Source organism: Symphalangus syndactylus, chromosome 1 (genome assembly GCF_028878055.3).
Source record: "Symphalangus syndactylus isolate Jambi chromosome 1, NHGRI_mSymSyn1-v2.1_pri, whole genome shotgun sequence".
Classification (NCBI taxonomy): domain Eukaryota; kingdom Metazoa; phylum Chordata; class Mammalia; order Primates; family Hylobatidae; genus Symphalangus; species Symphalangus syndactylus.
In genome coordinates this window covers 95,963,992-95,987,505 of record NC_072423.2, presented here as the reverse complement: position 1 = coordinate 95,987,505, position 23,514 = coordinate 95,963,992, and the positions used below count along the sequence as shown (strand labels likewise).

The 23,514-nt window shown below is 41.0% G+C and overlaps 1 protein-coding gene across 3 annotated transcripts in view; it reads right to left on the bottom strand.

The window, feature by feature from the left end:
* The window catches only part of KDM2A (lysine demethylase 2A), a 152,973-nt gene that overhangs the window by 75,270 nt on the left and 54,189 nt on the right, over positions 1-23,514 (bottom strand). For all 3 annotated transcript variants that reach the window (XM_055268062.2, XM_055268308.2, XM_055268150.2), the window contains exons 3-5: positions 10,911-11,049; positions 9,751-9,829; positions 9,258-9,304 (exon numbers count right to left, since the gene is read on the bottom strand). In XM_055268062.2, coding sequence (XP_055124037.1) covers positions 9,258-9,304; positions 9,751-9,829; positions 10,911-11,049 — 265 coding nt within the window. The remainder of the gene's footprint in view (positions 1-9,257; positions 9,305-9,750; positions 9,830-10,910; positions 11,050-23,514) is intronic.

Below are 23,514 nucleotides of genomic sequence, written 5' to 3'. Positions count from 1 at the left end.
CATCTCAAAAAAAAAAAAAAAAAAAAAAGAAGTGTTCCCTCTTAAATTCTTTGGAAAAGTTTGAGAAGAACTGGTGTTAGTTCCTCTTTAAATGTTTGGTAGAATTCACCACCGAAGCCATCAGGCCCAGCCTTTTCTTTGTTGGGAGATTTCTGAATACTGACTCAATCTCTTCACTAACTACAATATAGTTCTATTCAAATTTTCTATTTCTTAGTGATTTAGTCTTAATAAGTTTTGTGTTTCTAGAAATTTGTACACTTCATCTAGGTTATCCAACTTATTGATGAACAATTGTTCATAGTATTTTTATTTTTATTTTTTTTTGAGACAGTCTCGCTCTGTTGCCTAGGCTGGAGTACAATGGCACAATCCGGGCTCACTGTAACTCTGCCTCCCCAGTTCAAGCGATTCTCATGACTCAGCCTCCTGAGTAGTGGGATTACAGGAACATGCAACCATGTCCAGCTCAGTTTTTATATTTTCAGTAGAGACAGGGATTCACCATGTTACCCAGGCTGGTCTCAAACTCCTGAGCTCAGGCAATGCACCCACCTTGACCTCCCAAAGTGCTAGGATTACCGGAATGAGCCACCATGCATAGTATTCCATTATAATCCTTTTTATTTCTACAGAATTGGAAGTAATGTCCTTACTTTCACTTTTTTTTTTTGAGTCAGAGTTTTGCTCTTGTCTCCCAGGCTGGAGTGCAGTGGCGCAATCTTGGCTCGCTGCAACCTCTGCTTCCTAGGTTCAAGCCATTCTCCTGCCTCAGCCTCCTGAGTAGCTGGGATTACAGACGTGTACCACCACCTCCAGCTAATTTATGTATTTTTAGTAGAGACAGGGTTTCATCACGTTGGCCAGGCTAGTCTCGAACTCCTCACCTCAGGTGACCCACCCGCCTCGGCCTCCCAAAGTGCTGGGATTATAGGCGTCAGCCACCGTGCCCGGCCCTCACTTTCACTTCTGATTTTAGTAATTTGATCTTTCTTTCCTTAGTCCATCTAGCTAAAGCTTTGTCAATTTTGTTTATCTTTTCAAAGAAGAACCAACTTTTGGTTTCTTTGACTTTTCTCTATTGTTTTTCTATTCTTTATTTCATTTATCTCTGCTCTAATCTTTATTACTTCCTTTAGCTTTAGGTTTAGTTTGTCCTTTTTCTAGTTATTTAAGTTGTAAGGTTAGGTTGTTGATTTTAAGTTTCTCTTCTTTTGTTAAAGAGATCGGTGTTTGTTTTTTGACACAGAGTCTCACTTTGTTGCCCAGGCTGGAGTGCAATGTACAATCTTGGCTCACTGCAACCTCCGCTTCCCAGGTTCAAGTGATTCTCCTGCCTCAGCCTCCCGAGTAGCTGGGACTGCAGGTGTGCATCATCATGCCTGGCTAATGTTTGTATTTTTAGTAGAGATGGGGTTTTGCCATGTTGACCAGGCTGGTCTTGAACTCCTGACCTCAGGTGATCCACCCGCCTCAGCCTGCCAAAGTGCTAGGATTACAGGCGTGAGCCACCTCGCCCAGCCGAGATAAGGTCTTGCTATGTTGCCCAGGCTGGCCTCAAAATCCTGGGCTCAAGCAATCCTCCTGCCTCAGTCTCCCAAGTAGTTGGAACTATAGGCGCATGCTACTGCAATCAGTGATTCCGTGTTTTATAATCAAAGCATTTATAGCTACAAATTTCTCCCTTAATGCTGCTTTCACTGATCTCTGTAAGTTTTGGTATGCTGTGTTGTGTTCATTCATCTATAAGTATTTTCTAATTTCCATGTGATTTCTTCTTTAATTCACTGATTGTTAAATTCCACAATTTTGTGACCTTTCTAGTTTTACCTGTTATTGATTTCTAACTTCATCCCATTGTGGTTGGAGAAGATACTTTGTTATCTATTTTTTAAATCCATTGATATTTAATCTGTAGCCTAACATATGGTGTATCTTGGAAAATGTCTTACATACACTTGAAAAGAATGTGTATGCTATTGCTGTTAGGTAGGATTCTGTCTGTGTCTGTGAGATCTAGTTGGTTTATTGTGTTAAGTCCGCTATTTCCTTACTTATTTTCTGTCTGGTTGTTCTATCCATTATTGAGAGGGGGTACTGAAGTCTCCAAGTATTACTGTATAGAAATATCTACTTCTCCCTTCAGTTCTGTCAAGTTTTCCTTTGGGTATACTGATGGTCTGTCGTTAGGTATATAAATGTTTGTAATTGTTATATCTTCTTGCTATAGTTAAACCTTTAATTAATATATGTCTTTGCCTCTTGAAATCATTTTTTTTTTTTTTTTTTTTTTTTTTTTTTTTTGAGACAGTGTCTCGCTCTGTCACCCAGGCTGGAGTGAAGTGGCACAATCTCAGGTCACTGCAGCTTTGACCTGCCAGGCTCAAGTGACACTCCCATCTCAGCTTCCTGAGTAGTTTAGACTACAGGCATGTGCCACCATGCTTGGCTTATTTTTATTTTTTTGGTAGAGACGAGGTCTCACCATGTTACCCAGGGTAGTCTCAAACTCCTAGGCTTAAGCAATCTTCCCGCCTTGGCCTCCCAAACTTGGGATTACACGTGTGAGGCACCATGCCCAACTATTTTTCTTTCTTTTCTTTTTCTTTCTTTCCTTCCTTCCTTTTCCTTTCTTTCTTTCCTTCCTTCTTTTTCTTTCTCTCTCTCTTTTCCTTTCTTTTTTTTTTGAGACAGAGTCTTCTCGCTCTGTCGCCCAGGCTGGAGTGCAGTGGCACGATCTTGGCTCACTGCAAGCTCTACCTCCCGGGTTCACGCCATTCTCCTGCCTCAGCCTTCCGAGTCGCTGGGACTACAGGCGCCTGCCACCACAGCCGGCTAATATTTTGTATTTTTAGTAGAGACGGGGTTTCACTGTGTTAGCCAGGATGGTCTTGATCTCCTGACCTCGTGATCTGCCCGCCTCGGCCTCCCAAAGTGCTGGGATTACAAGCGTGAGCCACTGCGCCCGGCCTCTTTCTTTCAAGACACAGGGTCTTGCTCTGTCACCCAGGCTGGAGTACAGTGGGGTGATCAGAACAGCCTCAAACTCCTGGGCTCAAGTGATCCTCCTGCCTCAGCCTTCCAAGTAGCTAGGAGCACAGGCATGTACCACCATGCCCAGCCAACTTTTAAAATTACTATTTTTTTTTTATAGACATGAGGTCTTGGTATGTTGCCCAGGCTGGTCTCGAATTCCTGGCTTCAAGCAGTCCTGCCTCGGCCTCCCAAAGTGCTGGGATTATAGGTGTGAGGCACCATACCAGGCCCCTCTTGAAACCATTATTTGACTTAAGGTCTGTTTTAGGGCCCAGTGCCATGGCTCATGCCTATAATCCCCAGCACTCTGGAAGGCCCAGGTGGGCGGATCACTTGAGGCTGGGAGTTTGTGACCGGCCTGGCCAACATGGCGAAACCCCTATTCTACTAAAAATACAAAATTTAGCCAGGCATGGTGGCAGGCACCTGTAAATTCGGCTACTTGGGAGGCTGAGGCAGGAGAATCGCTTGAACCAGGAGACAGAGGTTGCAGTGAGTCAAGCCTGCACCACTGCACACCAGCCTGGGCAACAGAGCAAGACGTCATCTCTAAATAAATAAATAAATAAATAAATTAAATAAATGAATAAATGTCTGTTTTATCTGATGTAAGTATAGCTACCCCTGCTCTTTTGGTTACTGTTTGCATGGAATAGCTTTTTCCATCCTTTCACTTTCAATCTATTTCTGTCTTTTGGATCTTTAGTGAGTCTCTTGTGGACAGCATACAGTTGTATCATGCCATTTTTATCCATTCTGCCAATTTCTTGTCTTTTGATTGGGGAATTTAATCCATTTAAAGTACTTGTAAGGAGGAACATACTTCTGTCATTTTGGTATTTGACTTCTATATCCTCATAGCTTTGTTCCTCATTTTCCTAAATTACTGTTTTCTTTTGTACTTAGATACATTTATTTGGTGAAATGTGTAAATTCCTTTCTCATTTCCTTCTGGATATATACTATAGATCTTGTCTTTATGGTTATCATAGGGATTACATCTAATATCCTAAAGTTAAACATTCTATTTTTAATTAATACCAGTTTGACTTCACTACTATTCAAAGAATCTGCTCCTTTACAGCTCTGTCTCTACCCCTTTTGGTTACTGATGTCACAAAACCACATCCTTATATACTGTGCCCCTATTAGGTATTAGCTTATGCCCTTAAACATAAATAACTCATTCATTCATTCATGGGGTGGGAGAAATGGGTCTTTGCTATGTTGCCCAGGCTGGTCTTGAATTCCTGGGTGCAAGCAATCCTCCCACCTCAGCCTACTGAGTAGCTGGGATTACAGGCATATACCACTATACCCCGTTCTACTAATTATTTTAAATGTATTGATCTCTCAAATTATGTACAAAATAAAATGTGGGGCTACACTCAAAGTTTGAGTATTAGATTTTAGACTAACAATTGTCTTTTAAAAAATATACTCGTCTCTTAAACTATGGAGAAAACAAAAAGGAGTTACAAGCCATTGTTAAGATAATACTAGCTCTTACAATTACCCATGTATTTACCTTTATCGAGATATTTCTTCATATGGCTTCAAGTTACAATCTAATGTCCTTTCATTTCACCTTGAAGGACTCTCCTGAGCATTTCTTACAAGGCAGGTCCAGTGGTAACAAGTTTCCTTAGCTTTTGTTTTTCTGAGAATGTCTTAATTTCTTGCCCCTTTTGAAGGACAGTTTTGCCAGATATAGGATTCTTGGTTGACAGTTTTGTTTTCCTTTTAGCATTTTGAATACACTGGCTCACTGCCTCCTGGCCTCCAAAGTTTCTGATGAGAAATTGGTTCATAATTTTACTGAGGATACCTTTATGTAACGAATCATTTAGTCATTTCTCTCTTGATGCTTTCAAGAGTTTGTCTTTGGCTTTTGAAAGTTTGATTATAATGTGTCTTGGTGAGGGTCTCTGAGTTCATCTTACTTGGAGTTCATTGAGCTGTTTGGATGTTTATACTCATGTCTTTCATCAAATTTGGGAAATTTTCAGCCATTATTTGATCAAATATATATTCTCTCTGCTCCTTTCTATTTTCCTTCTGGTACTTCTATAATGTGTATGTTGGTCTGCTTAATGGTGTCAAAATGTTCCTTTAGGCCCTTAGTCCATTTTGTGTTGCTGTTGACAGAATACCTGAGTACATAATTTATGATGAACAATAATTTATTGGCTCACAGTTCTGGAGGCTGGGAAGTCTAAAATCAAGGTGCCAGCATCTGGTGAGGGCCTTTTTGCTGCATCATCACATGGTGAAAAGCGAGACAGTAAGAGAATGAGAGAAAGCACGAAGGGGCCGAACTCATCCTTTTATAACAGTACCAATCCCACCCATGAGAGTGGAGTCCCTGTAGCCTAATTATCTCTTAAAGATCCCACTGCTTAATACTGTCACAATGGCAATTCAATTTCAACATAAATTTTGGAAGGGATAACTTTTTTTTTTTTTTGAGATAGAGTTTTGCTCGTCACCAAGGCTGGAGTGCAATGGTGTGACCTTGTCTTACTGCAACCTCCACCTCCCGGGCTCAATAAATTCTCCTACCTGAGCCCTCCCAGGTAGCTGGGATTACAGGGGCCTACCACCATGCCCAGCTAACTTTTGTATTTTCAGTAGAGACAGGGTTTCATGTTGGGCAGGCTGGTCTCAAACTCCTGACCTCAGGTGATCCACCCACCTTGGCCTCCCAAAGTGCTGGGATTACAGGTGTGAGGCACCACGCCTGGCAGGGATAACATTTAACCTATAGCAAGCTATGTTCACTTTTCTTCAATTTTTGTCATTCTGTTCCTTAGACTTAATAATCTCCACTGTCCTATCTTTGCTGATTCTTTTGCTTGTTCAAACCTGCCTTTGAATCTAAGTTTTCATTTTAATTACTGTACTTTTCAGCTCCAGAATTTCCTTTTGATTTAAGGTTTTCTGTCTCTTTAATGATATTCCCATTTTGTTCATACATTACTTCCTTGACTTCCTCCACATATTCCTTAGTTTTCTGAGCATCTTTAAGACAGCTATTTAAAAATCTTTGTCTATTAGATCCACAATCAGGACTTTTTCAAAGACATTTTCTGTTTACTTTTTTTCCTTTGAATGGGCCATACTTTCCTCTTTCTTCGTATGCCTTATGATTTTTTGTTGAAAATTGGACATTTGAATTTAATAATGTGGTAACTCTTGAAATCCGATTCTCTCCCTTCCCCAGGGTTTTTTGTGTTTTATTATTGTGTGTTTTGTTTTTGTTTTGTTTTTTATAGGCTATCTCTGTGTCAAGGATCAATCTGAGGTATACACTTAAGTTTTCTTACGTCTTCTCTGAGCCTGCACCTTCCATGTGCATATGCAGTCACTTCCTATTCTGAATGTGCTAGTCTTTAATGTCTGGCTCTTAAAGGGGAAAAGAGAAAACTAAAATGGGGATGGGGGTGGGCAATAGCCACCCCCCACTCGCCTTTTTTTGAGATGAGTCTCGCTCTGTCACCCAGGCTGGAGTGCAGTGGCATAATCTTCGCTCACTGCAACCTCTGCCTCCCAGTTCAAGCGATTCTCCTGCCTCAGCCTCCTGAGTAGCTGGGATTACAGGCACCCACCACCACGCCCGGCTAATTTTTGTATTTTTAGTCAAGACGGGGTTTCACCATGTTAGTCAGGCTGGTCTCGAACTCCTGACCTCGTGATATGCTCGCCTCGGCCTCCCAAAGTGCTGGGATTACAGGCATGAACCACTGCACCCGGCCTAATTTGTGTATTTTTACTAGAGATGGGGTTTCGCCATGTTGGCCAGGCTGATCTCAAACTCCTGACCTCAAGTGACCCGCCCGCCTCGGCCTCCCAAAGTGCTGGGATTACAGGCGTGAGCCACTGCACCTGGCCACAATAGACCTTTAAATCCCCGGAAGTCAGTTCAGCTGAGGGGAAGAGGCCTGCAACAATTAAGAGAAGATGCAACAACAATTGCCTCACCTGCCTTTTTTTTTTTTTTGAGACAGGGTCTCACTCTGTTGCCCAGGCTGGAGTGCAGTGGTGTGATCACATATCACTGCAGTCTCAACCTCCAGGGCTCAAGGAATTGCCCCCCAAGTAGCTGGGACTATCGGTGCATGCCACCGCACCCAGCTAATTTTTGTATTTTTTGTAGAGACAGGGTTTTGCTATGTTGCCCAGGCTGATCTCAAACTCCGGGACTCAAGCAATCCACCTGCCTCAGCCTCCCAAAGTGCTAAGATTACAGGCGTGACCCACTGTTCCTGGCCCCACCTGCCTCTTTGTCTGTAATTCTGTGATCAGAAGCAGCACTCAGTGACCACAGCATGGATCCCATTATTTGGAGGAAAGGTTCCTCTTTGCTCACCCTGGCTCCTATAGGCTGTGTGCAAGTTTTTCGGGGAAACATATGCACAGCTGCTTGTCATGGGCTTGGTTGGCAGGGAAGAATGGAGAAGTTGTTACTGTGTTAAGGCCTGAAACTGACTGAAATTAACGGTACTTTATTGTCCAAGCTGTCTCTGAAATTTGCAAGCCTTCAATAGACTCCTGAATTCCAAAATAGTTGTATCAGACAGATGCTGCCGGTGCAATTATTGTCTAGGTAAGGAGAAAAGTTCCTCGTGCTTGCTACTCTGCCATCTTCCTACAATCCTGAGAGTCTACGTTTTTAACAATATCACAAATAATTCTGATGCAGGTCATCTGTGGACCACAATCTGTAAGAACGTCTCATCAAGAGGGAAGCTTTAAACAGGGAATTACTGTCCTGGAGGCTCTTTAATAAAAGAGGTCAAATGACAGACTATTACATATTCAGGTAGGTTTTCTGAGTCCCCTGAGTGTTCTGTCTTGTGAAGAGTGGGAGAGCATTTTCATTATTCAACGGATTTACTGAGCACCTACTATATTCCAGGGACTGTGCTAAGTACTAGGGAATACATGGCAACAGGCAGATGGCCAGGATTTAACACAGAAACAGTAAGGGGATGAATAAAACAGAGATTTGAGAACTTTCCTCTACCTGGGATATCTGTGACTTTCACCTTTTAGATAAACAGAAGAGTCGGTAGTCTAACAAGGACCCTCAAGTGGCCAGGAGATAGTACTGCAGTACTTAATTTTCAAAGCAAAGGAATGGCACTGGAGCTTTAGTACAGAGGACAAAAGATAATAGAAATTCTAGTACTCGGAAGAAAATCAAAAAAGGCCCTTCGTTTTAAGTCCTATTGGAAGCATTTCAAAAAGACTTTATTCCAGCCGGGTGCAGTGGCTCACACCTGTAATCCCAGCACTTTGGGAGGCCAAGGCGGGCGGATTGCTTGAGGTCAGGAGTTCAAGACCAGCCTGGCCAACATGGTAAAACCACAACTCTACTAAAAATGCAAAAATTAGCTGGGCGTGGTGGCACATGCCTGCAATCCCAGCTACTCGGGAGGGCTGAGGTGGGAGAACTGCTTGAATGCAGCAGGCGGAGGTTGCAGTGAGCCGAGATTGTGCCACTGCACTCCAGCCTGGGCGACAGAGGGAGACTCCATCTCAAAAAAAAAAAAAAAAAAAAAAAAAAAAAAAAAAAGACTTACTCAATTTTACTGACCATCCCTGAACTCCTAAGGAAGATGGGGTGTCTCAGGACCACAATGAACACCACTGTCTGCAGAAAACTAGGCTGAAACTTTACTAACATCAGGAATTTTCTTCTTTAATTAGATTAATCTAATTTGCTTTCTTTTTCCTAAATTTTGAATATAATAAAATAATTAAAAGACTCAATTTTAATGTGTCTACTTCTCAGCTTATAAAGTTTCAAGTCTTAGGCAAGTTTCCAAATGCAGCACCGGCGAGCATTTCCTGGAAATTTCTCTACTGCTTTTAGGGGAAGGAAGGGAATCACGTATACTAATGCAACTTCATTCTTGGCTCAGAGATATAAGTTTTCGGTTTCTTGGAAAGGTTGCCCTAGAAGGCACACTCTTCATGGAGAGAAGGAAGTATGAAGGTAGGAAAAAGAGGTTCCAACTTTCTAGGTTTAATGTGTATTAAATAAGGCAACTTCTGTAACTCTCTTTGATAAAATTCTCAGTTCCTAATGAAAATGTAGTTTCTAATCAAATATATACTTCAATGTTCCTAGGCCTTAAATCTCAGTCAGAGATTTAATTCAGTCCTAAGTCTTAAATCTTTGCCTTAAAGACAGAGGCCAAAAGCTCGACACTTACCAACACACATTTTGACATCATTCACAGTGAAGTCTGGATCCGGCATTCTATGAAACAAACACCAGTAAGTATATATGGAAAACACAATTTCTCTAGTAAATGTGAGTTTTTTTTCTTAAAGTACTGAGAACTCCCCAGACACAGTAATATTCACAATCAGGTTTGAAATTATTTTAAAAATATAGGTGATTATATATTTACATATATGCATAGGAAAAAAGAATACATAACAAAATGTTAATGATCTACCCAAGGGTGGTAGATTTCAGAAGATTTAAATTTGTTGTTGTTTTTTTTTTGGTTCATCTATATTTTCTCATTTACCTCTAATATGAAACATTTATGTATCAAAAGAAAAGCATACACTTTTAAAACAAAGTGGGAAATTATTTTCAATTACTACTGTTTTGGGTTATCAATACCACCACTGTTTATAGCCCTGGTGTAACAAGGCCATTTTGCAACTACATCCAGCCAGGCTGAAAACACTTACTTTATTCCGAGTCCATCAGAATTCTTGAAAATCAGAGGATCTCTCAAGCCACCCCGCTGAATATACTCTACATTAAAATCTGTCACCATAGGAAAATAATTATTAGAAAGATGAGTGGTATAATTAAAAATGATAAAAGGACCATAAAAAGGATCCTAATACAGTATAAATGGTGTTTATTATTCTGTGTATATAGTTATGCTGTTAATAAAATATATGCTTATTAAGAAGCATCTCTTAGAAAATATGGAGAGCACACTGAGAAGCAAGGCTTGAGGGGTTTTCCAACTCTATATATTTCCACAGGAAATTTAGAGCTTAAACAATATGGGGATAGTACTACTAATAGTGAGTCATCTCATAAATGCTAAACAGAAATTATCATCACCCTGTCTCTTAAGAGTAAAAAAAAAAAAAGGCCGGCTGTGGTGGCTCATGCATGTAATCCCAGCACTTTGGGAGGCCAAGGTGGGCAGATCACCTGAGGTCAGGAGTTTGAGACCAGCCTGGCCAACATGGCAAAACCCCGTCTCTACTAAAAGTACAACGAAAAAAAAAATCAGCCGGGTGTGGTGGCACGTGCCTGTAATCCCAGCTACTCAGGAGGCTGAGGTAGCAGAATTGCTTCAACCTGGGAGACGGAGGTTGCGGTGAGCCAAGATCGCACCACTGCACTCCAGCCTGGGTGACACAGCAAGACTCTGTCTCCAGAAAAAAAGTAAAAAAAAAAAAATTAATTTTGACCACTACAATACATATATGATATCCTTGTCAGTTTGCCAAGGATCAAAGATGCATGGTGTGCATGGAATCCCACCCTCAGTTTTGGTGGGGCAGATATATACATAAAAGGATTTTTATTGTACTATTTTTAATTAAATTTAAACCAAGGGATAGAAGAAGGAGGAAGAGGCCGTTAGGCAAAAAAATCCAACAATACTCCTGCCCTAGTAAAAGATTACTTCTAATATAGCAGAGAATGACTCACAGGGTGGGAGGACTAGGGGATAAGTGCATACAAGTGGCACTGTATAATAAGAAAATAGATAGATAACATCAACAGGTAATATTTTAGCTGGATAAATGCTAAACCCCCAATGCTCAGAGTCTATGGCTTCCCACATCAAAGGACTGTACGCTGGAACCAAAATGATACTGACCTTTTCCTTCCATAAAAGTAACAAAATTGGCATTATATTTGTTGGTATGCAGTTTCTCTTCCAAGTCAAAAGTTCTTTTTCCTTCAATTTCATCATCTGAAATGCCATCATCTTCATAGCGTCGTCGCATGGTACCACGCTGGGTAAGAAAGGAACATACTGATGAAATCATGCACTTTTTCATGCCTACCTACAAGTGGTCATAGATTTCCCTACATGTGCAAAGTGCTACTTTCAAACTCAGTTGCTATTTTCCTTGCCTCATGGATCTTTTCTTTCTCTCAAGATAGCTGATATTCTCAGAATCCACAGAATATAATGAAGTTTTAATGCCACTGGGTTCTCTATGAATTTTACCCTTGCTAATTCTTTGAGCCTAGAGATGTAGATTCACAATAAAAACAGGACCAAAGAAGGTCTACTAAATATTTCATTTGTCTATCACTGTTTATCAGAGTGGGGACAAACTGTCTTCATAGAAATTTCAAGCCAGGATACGAAATATAATTTTTTCACAGGGAGAGCTATATTTAAAATCACCATTGTAAAGCAATCTCAAAAACAGACATTTGAATGAATGGATCAAAAACCCTTGTCTCAGATAAAGGAAGAAAGTTAATCTAAAGAACAGCATTCCAGGCCGGGTGCAGTGGCTCACACCTGTAATCCCAGCACTTTGGGAAGCAGAGGCAGGCGGATCATCTGAGGTTGAGAGTTCGAGATTAGAGACCAGCCTGACCAACATGGAGAAACCATGTCTATACTAAAAATACAAAATAAGCTGGGCGTAGTGGCACATGCCTGTAATCCCAGCTATTCAGGAGGCTGATGCAGGAGAATCGCTTGAACCTGGGAGGCAGAGGTTGCAGTGAGCCGAGATCGCGCCATTGCATTCCAGCATGGGCAACAAGTGCAAAACTTCGTCTCAAAAAAACAAAAACCAAAACAAAAACAAAACAGCATTCCAAACAGCATACCATCAATATTTAGCTTTAAAGATAACATGTCTTTCCAAAGAAGATATACAAATGTGCAATAGGCACATGAAAAATGCTCAATTCTCATTAGTCATTAGAAAAATGCAAACCAAAAACCACAATGAAGTACCACTTTATACCCACCAGAACGGCTATCATCAAAGAGATAAACAATAACAAGTGCTGATGTGAATGTAGATCAACTGGAAGCCTCATACATTGCTGGTGGGAATGTAAAATGGTGCAGACACTGGTAAACAATTTGAAAGTTTCTCAAAAAGTTAAAGTTATCGTAAGACTTAACAATTCTGCTCCTAGGTATATAACCCAAAGAACTGAAAACATACGTTCTTTTCAAAACAAAAGCTTATACACAAATGTTCACACTAGTGTTATTCACAACAGCCAAAAGATAGAAACCACCCAAATGTCAATCAACTGATGAATGGATTAACAAAATGTGGTATACCTATACAATGGGATGTCATTTAACCACAAAAAGGAATGAAATACTGCTATGTGCCATGACACAGATAAACTCTGAAAACATTATGCCAAATAAAAAAAAAGCCAGTCATAAAAGACCATATATTGTATGACTTCATTTAAATAAAATGTCTAGAATAGGCAAATCCATAGAGACAGAAAGTAGATTCATAGTTGCCAGGGGCTAGAGAAAATGAAGAATGAGAGAAGTGACTGCTAATAGTACGGGTTTTTTCCAAGAGCAATGAAAATGTTCTGGAATTAGATAGTGGTGACATTTGTACGACCCTGTGAATATACTAAAAACCACTGGATTGTACACTTTATTTTATTTTTTATTTTCTGAGATGGGGTTGTGCTCTGTCACCCAGGCTGGAATGCAGTGGCTTGATTAAGGCTCACTGCAACCTCAACCTCCTAGGCTCAGGTGATCCTTCCACCTACAGCCTCCCATAGCTGACACCACCAGTGTGCCCATCACACCCAGCTAATTTTTTTATTTTTAGTAGAGACAGGGGTTCCCCATGTTGGCCAGGCTGGTCTTGAACTCCCATGCTCAAGCGATCTGCACGCCTCAGCCTTCCAAAGTGCTGGGATTACAGGCTTCAGTCACTACACCTAGTTGACTTGCACACTTTGAATGAGGAGACTGTATGGTATGAGAATTCTACCTAATAAGCAGTTACTTTCAAAATGTTGCTTATACTGCAAGTTTACCTTTTAATACAATCATGCACAGTATAATGACATTTCAGTCAATATATATGAACTGCATATATATGACAATGTTCCCATGAGATTACAGTAGAACTAAAAAATGCCTATCTCCTAGTGACACTGTTGCTGTCACGACATCATAGCACAACACATTACTCTTGTTTGTGGCGATGCTTGTGTAAATCTAACTGTGCTGCCAGTCATGTAAAAGTGTAGCACATAGCGTTAGGAATAGTACATAATAAATGACTGTGTACTGGTTTATGTATTTATTATTCTGTACTTGATCATTATTTTAGCATGCATTCCTTCTACTTTTTTTTTTCTTAATATTAACTGTAAAACAGCCTCAGGGAGGTCTCTTAGGAGGTATCCAAAAGAAGGCATTGTTATTACAGGAGATGACAGCTCATCTGTGTTACTGTGCCTGAAGATCTTCCAGTGGGAAAAGATGTGGAGGCGGAAGACAGTGATAATGATGTCGCTCTGTGATACTGATGACCCCGACCCTCTGCAGGCTAATGTGTATGTTTATGTCTTGTTTTTTAACAAACAAGTTTAAGAAGTTAAAAAAAAAACTTTAATAGACAAAAGCTTATAGAATAAGGATATAAAGAAAATGCTTTTATACCGTGGTATAATGTATCTGTGTTTTAAGCTAAGTATTATTACAAAAGTGGAAAATTAGAAAACATTCAAAAGTATATAAAGTTAAAAAGTTACAGACTAAGCTTAGTTTTATTAGTAGTAGTAGTAATATTTTTTTGAGATGGAGTCTTGCTCCGTTGCCCAGGCTGGAGTGCAATGGAGTTATCTCGGCTCCCTGCAACCTCTGCCTCCCGGGTTCAAACAATTCTCTCGCCTCAGCCTCCCGAGTAGCTGGGATTCTCTCGCCTCAGCCTCCGAGTAACATGCTCGGCTAATTTTTGTATTTTTGTAGAGACAGGGTTTCGCCATGTTGGCCAGGCTGGTCTTGAACCCCTGACCTCATGTGATCCACCCACCTCAGCCTCCCAAAGTGCTGGGATTACAGGTGTGAGCCACCATGCCCAGCCTAGTTTATTATTGAAAAAAAATTTTTATAAATTAAAAAATAAAACACCGTTCATAAAATCTACAAAAGTGTCTTAGGCCCTCACATTTACTCACTATTCACTCACTGACTCAGAGCAACGTTCAGTCCTGCAAAATCCATCACAAGAAGTGCCCTATACAGGTATACGTTTTTTTTACCTTTTATACCATATTTTCACCATACCTTTTCTAGGTTTAGATACAAAAATATTTACTGGCATGCTATAACTGCCTATAGTATTCAGTACTGTAACATGCTGTACAGATTTGTAGCCTAGAAGCTATAGGATATACCATATAACCTAGGTGCGTAGTAGGCTATACCACCTAGGTTTGTGTAAGTACACTCTAGATTGTTAGTACAATGATGAAATTGCCTATACACTTCTCAGAACATATCCCCATTGTTAAGCAATGAATGATGGTATTTTACTTTAGCTAGTGTTAAAATTTGCTGAAATTTATTGAATACATACCCAAAAGGCAACTGGATGTGCCAGTGGTAGTGGTAAGGATAAAGTCACTCTACCTTCATATGTGCTAAGAACACCAAATCTAGAATTTAAAGCTAAGTATTGATGATCTAGAATTGATTACATAGCACCTGAATTTACATAAACACATAAGAAAATGAGACACTGGAGAAAGGTCTCTTAGGGAGTAGAAGTCTGTGAAAGGGCAGAAATAAGTCATAAAAAATGAAAGAAATAAACTTCACTATCACATACCAGAGGAAAGCAAGATTCAACTTACCAGTTTTAGGCAAAAACACAAAAGGGAAATCTAGTATCTTCTCCATATTTAGTAAAAAGCCTTAGAACAGTCTCTTACCTAGTAACTTGGCTGCCACAAATCACAGTTCAAAAGCCAAAAGAAGGTTTAATTTTGATAAGACTTCACTGACACCAATAATGCCATCATCATTCAAAGTATTTTTAGGTATCTTTTGGTGCAGGGCAGGGTGTTCACTGACAATTCCTAACATTGTTTTCCCCAAAAACATCATCCAGTTCTCTCCCTCACCTTATTTTGTATATGTGTCTCCGAAGAACTACAAAAGATGAGTTCCAAGCACATTATAAAGCAAGAGCAACGCTACTAGAGTAAGTATAGTTTCCCAGAATCACTTTTAGAAAGCACTCACTTGCACTTTTAGTTCGAATATGCTTGTTTTAAAAATCCCTCATGTTTTCAAACCTCAACCTTTTTATTAGGTCTACCATAACTGATTCTTCTTCACTCAGGAGAAAGTAATCATCCTGATTATCCCAACATTTCTAATATGATAGGCAAAAAGTCCCCCTGATCTTTTTCATGCTTTTCTTCTCCTTAAATTCTTCCATTTACACCTTCAATAGGGAGAATGTAAGGATACAGGGAAGGCTTCTGTCTCCAAGCCATTCCCATTTATTAAAGACAACAGAAAAATGAATTTGAATTCCTGATCTCTTTTTGATTATTGCAACTGGAAAGTTGGCAACAGTGTAAAAATTACGTGTGTGTGTGTCTGTGTGTGTGTGTGTGGTGGGTTTTTTCGGAGACAGAGTCTCTGTCATCTAGGCTGGGGTGCAGTGTCACAATCACAGCTCACTGTAGCCTTGACCCTTGACCTCCTGGGCTCAAGTGATCCTCCAACCTTGGCCTCCCAAAGCCCTGGGATTACAGGTGTGAGCCACCACACCTGGCCTGTGTGAATTTTAACACTGTCAAGGATGTCTGTTTTTCCTGTATCCTATCTTAATGTAAATACTAGTCAAAGTAAGATTCTATAACATATCTCATAAATGCTTTAAAAACATTCAATCCTCACAGTAACCCTGGATATCAGTAGGCAATAACACAATCTCTGCTATAAATGAAACCCAAAAGGTAAGGCCAGTTTAACAGTAAAGAAATCAGCTACTGATTTCCTCTAGCCCATCAACATTACCAAATAATACAAATTGGCTTACTAGCATGCTATGCTTTTATTCTAGATGCTTTTCATATACACGATTTTAGGCAGCCTAAAGGGAGTTACTGGCTTCCTGTAGGTACCAGTCCTCACTAGGCCCAGTGTCACAGTAAGCAGCAAGCATAAACTGAACAATGACATAACCACATTTCCTCTCAAAAGCCATTTGCATTTCCCAGGGTTAACAGGGAATTGTATTCCTGAACAACCAACAACAAATTACTTTATTCTACTTAGATGACCAAATAATATAGCAAAATCATGTTATTTAGAATCCAAATAATACAAAGAATTTTAAATGTCTTAAAAAATATTCACCATTCCCAGTTTAGTCGTAATTAACTATATAAAATGGTTAAAATGGCCACATAAATGGAATACTTAGATTAACTCAAGTACTGGTAGATAAGTCAAACTGCAGGAGTATTAGTTATATCACTCTCCTAGGTGGTGAGCAGAAGAAATATGAGGAAGCAACACTAGATGCAAGTAGGTATTCATCTATTAATCATTCTATAGAAATTTCTGACATTCTTTTCTAAAGCTGCCAGAAAATAGAATGGTGGAAAGGGTATTTTCTCAAATTGTCTATGTCAGACATTTAAAAAGTAAAAAAAGCAGGTAAAAGTTGGGAAATCAGAACTTTTGAGCAGAGAATATTCACCGAGTCAGTAACAATATGCCTGAGTTATCTAGAAAACTAGAATAAGCTGAGAAAGACTTTTTAGGAAACGGTTTCTTTCTTTTTTATTTTTTTTGAGACAGAGTCTTGCTCTGTCGCCCAGGCTGGAGTGCAGTGGCGTAATCTCAGCTCACTGCAACCTCTGTCTCCCAGGTTCAAGCAATTCTCCTGCCTCAGCCTCCCAAGTAGCTGGGATTACTGGCACACACCACCACATCCAGCTAATTTTTGTATTTTTAGTAGAGACAAGGTTTTGCCGTGCTGGCCAGGCTGGTCTTGAACTCCTGACTTCAGGTGATTTGCTTGCCGTGGCCTCCCAAAGTGGGCATGGTGGCTCATGCCTGTAATATCAGCACTTAGGGAGGCTGGGGTAGGAGGATCACTTTCTGAAGCCAGGAGCTCAAGACCAGCCTGGGCAACATACCAAGACCCTATCTTGTAAAAAAAAAAAAAAAAAAAAAAAAAAAAAAAAAAAAAAAAAAAAAAGAGAAAGAAAGAAAAGAAAAAAAAGAGAAAATTGTTTAAATTAGTTGGGCATGGTAGTGTGCGCCTGTACTACACAGGAGACTGGCACAGCAGGATTGTTTGAGCTCAGGAGCTTGAGGCTGCCATGAGTTATGATGGGGCTACTGCACTCCAGTCTGGGCAGCAGAGCCAGACCTTGCCTCAAAATAAATAAATAAAAAGAAAAATAATAAAAATAAAAACCAGGCTAAGTGCAGTGGCTCACACCTGTAATCCTAGCACTTTGGGAGGCCAGGGCGGGCAGATCACTTTGGCCCAGGAATTCGAGACCAGCCTGGTCCATGGCAAAACCTGTCTCTTCTAAAAATACAAAAACTGGCTGGGCATGGTGGCTCACACCTGTAATCCCAGTACACTGGGAGGCCAAAACAGGCTGATCACTGAGGTCAGAAGCTGGAGACCAGCCTGGCCAATACTGCAAAATCCTTTCTCTACTAAAAATACAAAAATTAGGCCAGGAATGGTGGCTCACGCATGTAATCCCCGCACTTTGGGAGGCCAAGGCGGGCGGATCACCTGAGGTAGGGAGTTCGAGACCAGCCTGACCAACATGGAGAAACCCCGTCTGTACTAAAAATACAAAATTAGCCAGGCATGGTGGCGCACGCCTGGAATCCCAGCTACTTGGGAGGCTGAGGCAGGAGAATCGCTTGAACCCACGAGGCAGAGGTTGCAGTGTGCTGAGATCGCAGCATTGCACTCTAGCCTTGGCAACAAGAAACTCTGTCTCAAAAGAAAAACAAACAAACAAACAAAAAATACTGAGGTGGGAGGATCTCCTAAGCCTGGGGAGGTCCAAGCTGCAGTGAACTGTTACAGCACCACTGCACTCCAGCCTGGGTGACAGGGTGAGAGACCTTGTCTCAAAAAAATAAATAAATAAAAACCAGAGCATCACATTATGTCTATAAATATTCCATAATTTTTTTCTTTTTTGAGATGTGGTCTCGCTCTAAAAAATAAAAAAAAAAAAGAAAAAAAACATACTTAATGGTGAAAGACTGAAAGCTCTCCCCCTAAGATCAGGAACAAGACAAAGATATGTTTGTTCCCCATTTCTATTCAACACTGTATTGAAGTTTCTAGCTATGGCAATTAGGCAAGAAAAAGAAAAGTTTGGAAAGGAAGAAGTAAAACTACCTCTATTCACAAATTACATGATCTTGTACACAGAAAACTATAAGGAATCCACATACACACACACACACACACACACAACTATAACAGCTAATAAAATCAGTTCTATTTCTATATACTAGCAATGAAAAATCCCAAAATGAAGTTTAAAAAAAAATCCATTTATAATAGCATAAAAAAACTACGGAATAAATTAAACAAGATAAGTACAAGACTTATATACCAGAAAGCTACAAAGCATTGTTGAAGGAAATTAAATGGTAGCTAAATAGAAAAATGTCCTGTGTTCATGAACTGAAAGGCATTATTAAGATGGCAATACTCTCCCAAATTTATCTTCAAATTCAAAGCAATTCTTATCAAAATCACAGCTTTTTTTTTTTTTTTTGGCAGCAATTAGCAAGATGATCCTAAAATTCATATGGAAATACCAGGAAACCAGAATAGCCAAAACAATCCTTAAAGAGAACAAAAGAAAGCTGGGAGGATCACTTGAATCCAGGAGTTCAAGACCAGCCACTGCCTCTACAAAAAATATATATATTAGCCAGGAGTGCTGGTGTGTGCTTGCAGTCCCAACTCCACAGGAGGCTGGGGTAGAAGGATGGCTTGAGCCCAGGAGGTTGAGGCTGCAGTAAGCCATGTTCATGCCACTGAACTCAGCCTGAATAACAGAGTGAGATCCTGTCTCCAAAGAAAAAAGAAGAGTTGAAGAACTCACTATAAAACTACTAGTAATTTCAAAACTTACTATAAAGGTATAGTAATCAAGACTGGGTGGTACTGGTGTTTAAGGACAGACATATAGATTGATGGAACAGAAGGCAGAATGCAGGCATAAACTCTTACACTTATGGTCAATTGATTTTCAGTAAGCATGTCAAGACTAGGAGCAGTGGCACATGCCTGTAATCCCAGCACTTTGGGAGGCCAAGGCAGGCAGAACACTTGAGATGAGGAGTTCAAGACCAGCCTAGCCAATATGGTGAAACCCCGCCTCTAATAAAAATACAAAAATTGGCTGGGCATGGTGGCGCATGCCTGTAATCCCAACTACTTGGGAGGGTGAGGTAGGAGAATCACTTGAACCCAGGAGGCTGAGGTTGCAGTGAGCTGAGATCGTGCCACTGCACTCCAGCCTGTGGGCAACAGAGCGAGACTCTGTCTCAAAAAAAAGAAAAAGAAAAAAAAAAAAACAAGCATGACAAGACAATTTAATGGAAAAAGTCTTTGTAAGAAACTGCTGGGACAACCAGATATGAACATGTCAAAGAATGAAAATGGACCTCTACCTCAGACCACACACACAAAAATTACTTTAAGATGAATGAAAAGCTTAAATGAAGGATCTAAAACTAAAAAATTCTTAGGTCATATGTTGTAAATGTCATGAGTCTGGATTAGGGAATGGTTTTGGGTTTTTTTTTTTTTCTTTTTCTTTTTCTTTTTGAGACAGAGTATCACTATAGCCCAGGCTGGAGTACAGTGGCACGATCTTGGCTCACTGCAACCTCCGCCTCCTGGGTTCAAGTGATTCTCCTGCCTCAGCCTCCCAAGTAGCTGGGACTACAGGTGTGTGCCACCACATCTGGCTAATTTTTGTGTTTTTTTCTATAGAGATGGGGTTTCACCATGTTGGCCAGGCTGTTCTGGAACTCTTGACCTCAAGCGATCCACCCACCTCAGCCTCTTTTCAAAGTGCTGGGATTTTTTTCTTTAAGAGACAGTGTCTCACTCTGTTTCCCAGGCTGCGGTATAGTTGTACAATCATAGTTCACTGCAGCCTCAAACTCCTGGGCTCCAGCAATCCTCCTTCCTCGAACTCCCAAGTAGCAAGGACTACAAGCCCCTGCCACCATGCCTGGCTAATTATTTTTTTTGGCGGGGGGGGGTCTCGCTATGTTGCTCAGGCTGGTCTTGAACTCCTGGCCTGAAGCAATCCTCCACCCTGGGCCTCCCAAAGCACCAGGATCACAGGAGTATGGGTGTGTGCCACTGTGCCTGGCCTAGTTAACAGTTTCTTAGATATGACACCAAAAGCAAAATTTAACTGTGACTTCCTCAAACCTTTTATGCTACAAAAAACACTGTTAAGAAAGTAAAAAGATAATCTATAGAATAGGATTTTCTCCCATTTGCAAATCATATATCTAATAAGGACCCAGTATCTATGATACTGAAAGAAGTATTTAACTCAATAATAAAAAGGACAAAAAAATGGACAATTTAAAGATGGGCAAAAGATCTGAATAGCTATTTCTCAAAGATATACTCGTCAATAAGTACATGAAATATTATTATAGTAATTAGTTCAACAACATTAGTCATTAAAGAAATGAGAATCAACACCACAATGAGACACCACTTCATACCTACTAGTCAGATAAGTGTTGGTAAGGAGGTGGAGAAAGTGGAACCCTCATTTGCTGCTGGTGACAATGCAAAATAGCACAGCAATCCCTATGGAAAACAATCTGGCAGTTTCTCGGATTGTTTAAACATAAAACTGCCATATGACCTAGGAATTTCCACTCCTAGGTCTCTATCCAAGAGAAGGAAAACATACATCTACACAAAAACTAGCACATAAACGTTGATAGTAACATAATTATAATAACCAAAAGGTAGAAAGCACCCAAAGATCCATCAACTGATGAATGGATAAATAAAATGTAGTATATTCACACAATGGAGTATTGTTTAGCAACAAAAGGGAATTAATTACTGATAAATGCTACAACCAAAAACATCATGCTCAGTGAGAAAAGCCAGTCACAAAAGACCACATATGATTCCATTTATATGAAATATCCAGAATAACTACATTCACAGATACGAAAAGTAGATTAGTGGTTGCCAGGGGCTGGGAGGAAGGGAGATGGGCAATAAATGCTAAATGTGTACTGGGTTTCTTTGGGGTAATGAAAGTGTTCTGAAATTAGATAGTGGTGACTGATGTTCACACACTTTTGTGAATATACTAAAAAACATTGAATTGCATACTTTAAAAGACTGAATTCTATGGCACATAAATTTTGTCTCAAAAAATAACTGGCAAGCCAGGTAGAGTGGCATGCACTTGTAGTCCCAGCTACTCAGGAGGATGCGGCAAGAGAATCGCTTGAACCCAGGAGTTGGAGGCTGTAGCGTGTTATGAATAGCTACTGCACTCCAGCCTGGGCAACTTAAAAAGATTCAGGCCAGGCGCAGTGGCTCACACCTGTAATCCCAGCACTTTGGGAGGCTGAGGCAGGCGGATCACCTGAGGTCAGGAGTTCGAGACCAGCCTGGTCAACATGGTGAAACCCCGTCGCTACTAAAAATACAAAAACTAGCCAGGCGTGGTGGTGTGCGCCTGTAATCCCAGCTAGTCTACTCAGGAGGCTGAGGCAGGAGAATCGCTGGAACCCGGGAGACAGAGGCTGCAGTGAGCTGAGATCGCGCCACTGCACTCCAGCCTAGGCAACAGGGCAAGACTCCGTCTCAAAAAAACCAGATTCAGTCACTAATAATAATAATGATAATAATAGTAGTAGTAAAAAAAAATTGGCAATCTGTTTTTTGTTTTTTCTTTTTTTGAGATGTTGTCTCATCCTGTCGCCCAGGCTGGAGTGCCGTGGCGTGGTATCAGTTCACTGAGACCTCTGCCTCCTTGGTCCAAGTGATTCTCATGCCTCAGCCTCCCGAATGGCTGGGATACCAGCTGTGTGCCACCACACCCGGCTAATTTTTTATTTTATTTTATTTTTGAAACTGAGTCTCATTCTGTTGCTCAGGCTGGAGTGCATGGAGCACAATGGTGCGACCTTTGGTCATTGCAACCTCCGCCTGCCGGGTTCAAGTGATTCTCCTGCCTCAACCTCCGGAGTAGCTGGGATTACAGGCACCAGCCACAACGCCCAGCTAATTTTTGTATTTTTAGTAGAGATGGGGGTTCCACCAAGTTGGCCAGGCTGGTCTTGAACTCCTGACCTCAAGTGATCTACCCACCTTGGCCTCCCAAAGTGCTGGGATTAGAGGTGTGAGCCACCATGCCCGGGCTAATTTTTGTATTTTTAGTAGAGACGGGGTTTCACCATGTTGGCCAGGCTGATCGCAAACTCCCAACCTCAGGTGATCCACCCTCCTCAGCTTCCCAAAGTGCTGGGATTACAGGCCCACTCCACCATTCCCGGCTAATTTTTGTATTTTTATTAGAGACGAGGTTTCGCGATGTTGGCCAGGCTGGTCTCAAACTCCTGACTTCAGGTGATCCCCCCCGCCTCAGCCTCCTAAAATGCTGGGATTATAGGCGTGAGCCACCATGCCCGGTTGGCTGATATTTTCTATCAAGATTAATTTGTCATCTCTTATTTTCTCTAAGGAATTAAAAATTTTGATCTTATTCCACTGCTTGTGGGTGAAATTTTAATTACAGAAGCCTCTTGCTGGTGATGGTATAAGACCAAGTAACAGCTAGGTGCAGTGGCTCATGCCTGTAATTCCAACACTTTAGGAGGCTGAAATGGCCAGTTTTCTTGAGCCCAGGGAATTAAGGTCAGCATGTGCAACATGGTGAAACCCTACCTCTACTAAAAATGCAAAAAATTAGCCAGGTGTGGTGGCATGTGCCTGTAGTCCCAGCTCTCGGGGGCTGAGGTGGGATATCATCTGAGCCTGGGAAGTTGAGGCTGCTGTGAGCCATGATCATGCCACTGCACTTCAGCCTGGGCAACAGGAGTGAGACCCCCACCCCCCGCCAAGCCAAAAAAAAAAAGAGAGACAGAGAAAGGCTGGGTGTGGTGACTCATGCCTGTAATCCCAGCACTTTGGGAGGCCAATGTGGGAGGATCATGAGGTGGGGGTTCGAGAGGCGTTCGAGACCAGCCTGACCAACATGGTGAAACCCCATCTCTACTAAAAATACAAAAATTAGCCCGTCATGGTGGCACGTGCCTGTAATCCCAGCTACTCAGGAGGCTGAGGCAGGAGACTCACTTAAACCCAGGAGGCAGAGGTTGCAGTGAGCCGAGATCTCGCCACTGTACTCCAGCCTGGATGAAAGAGACTCCA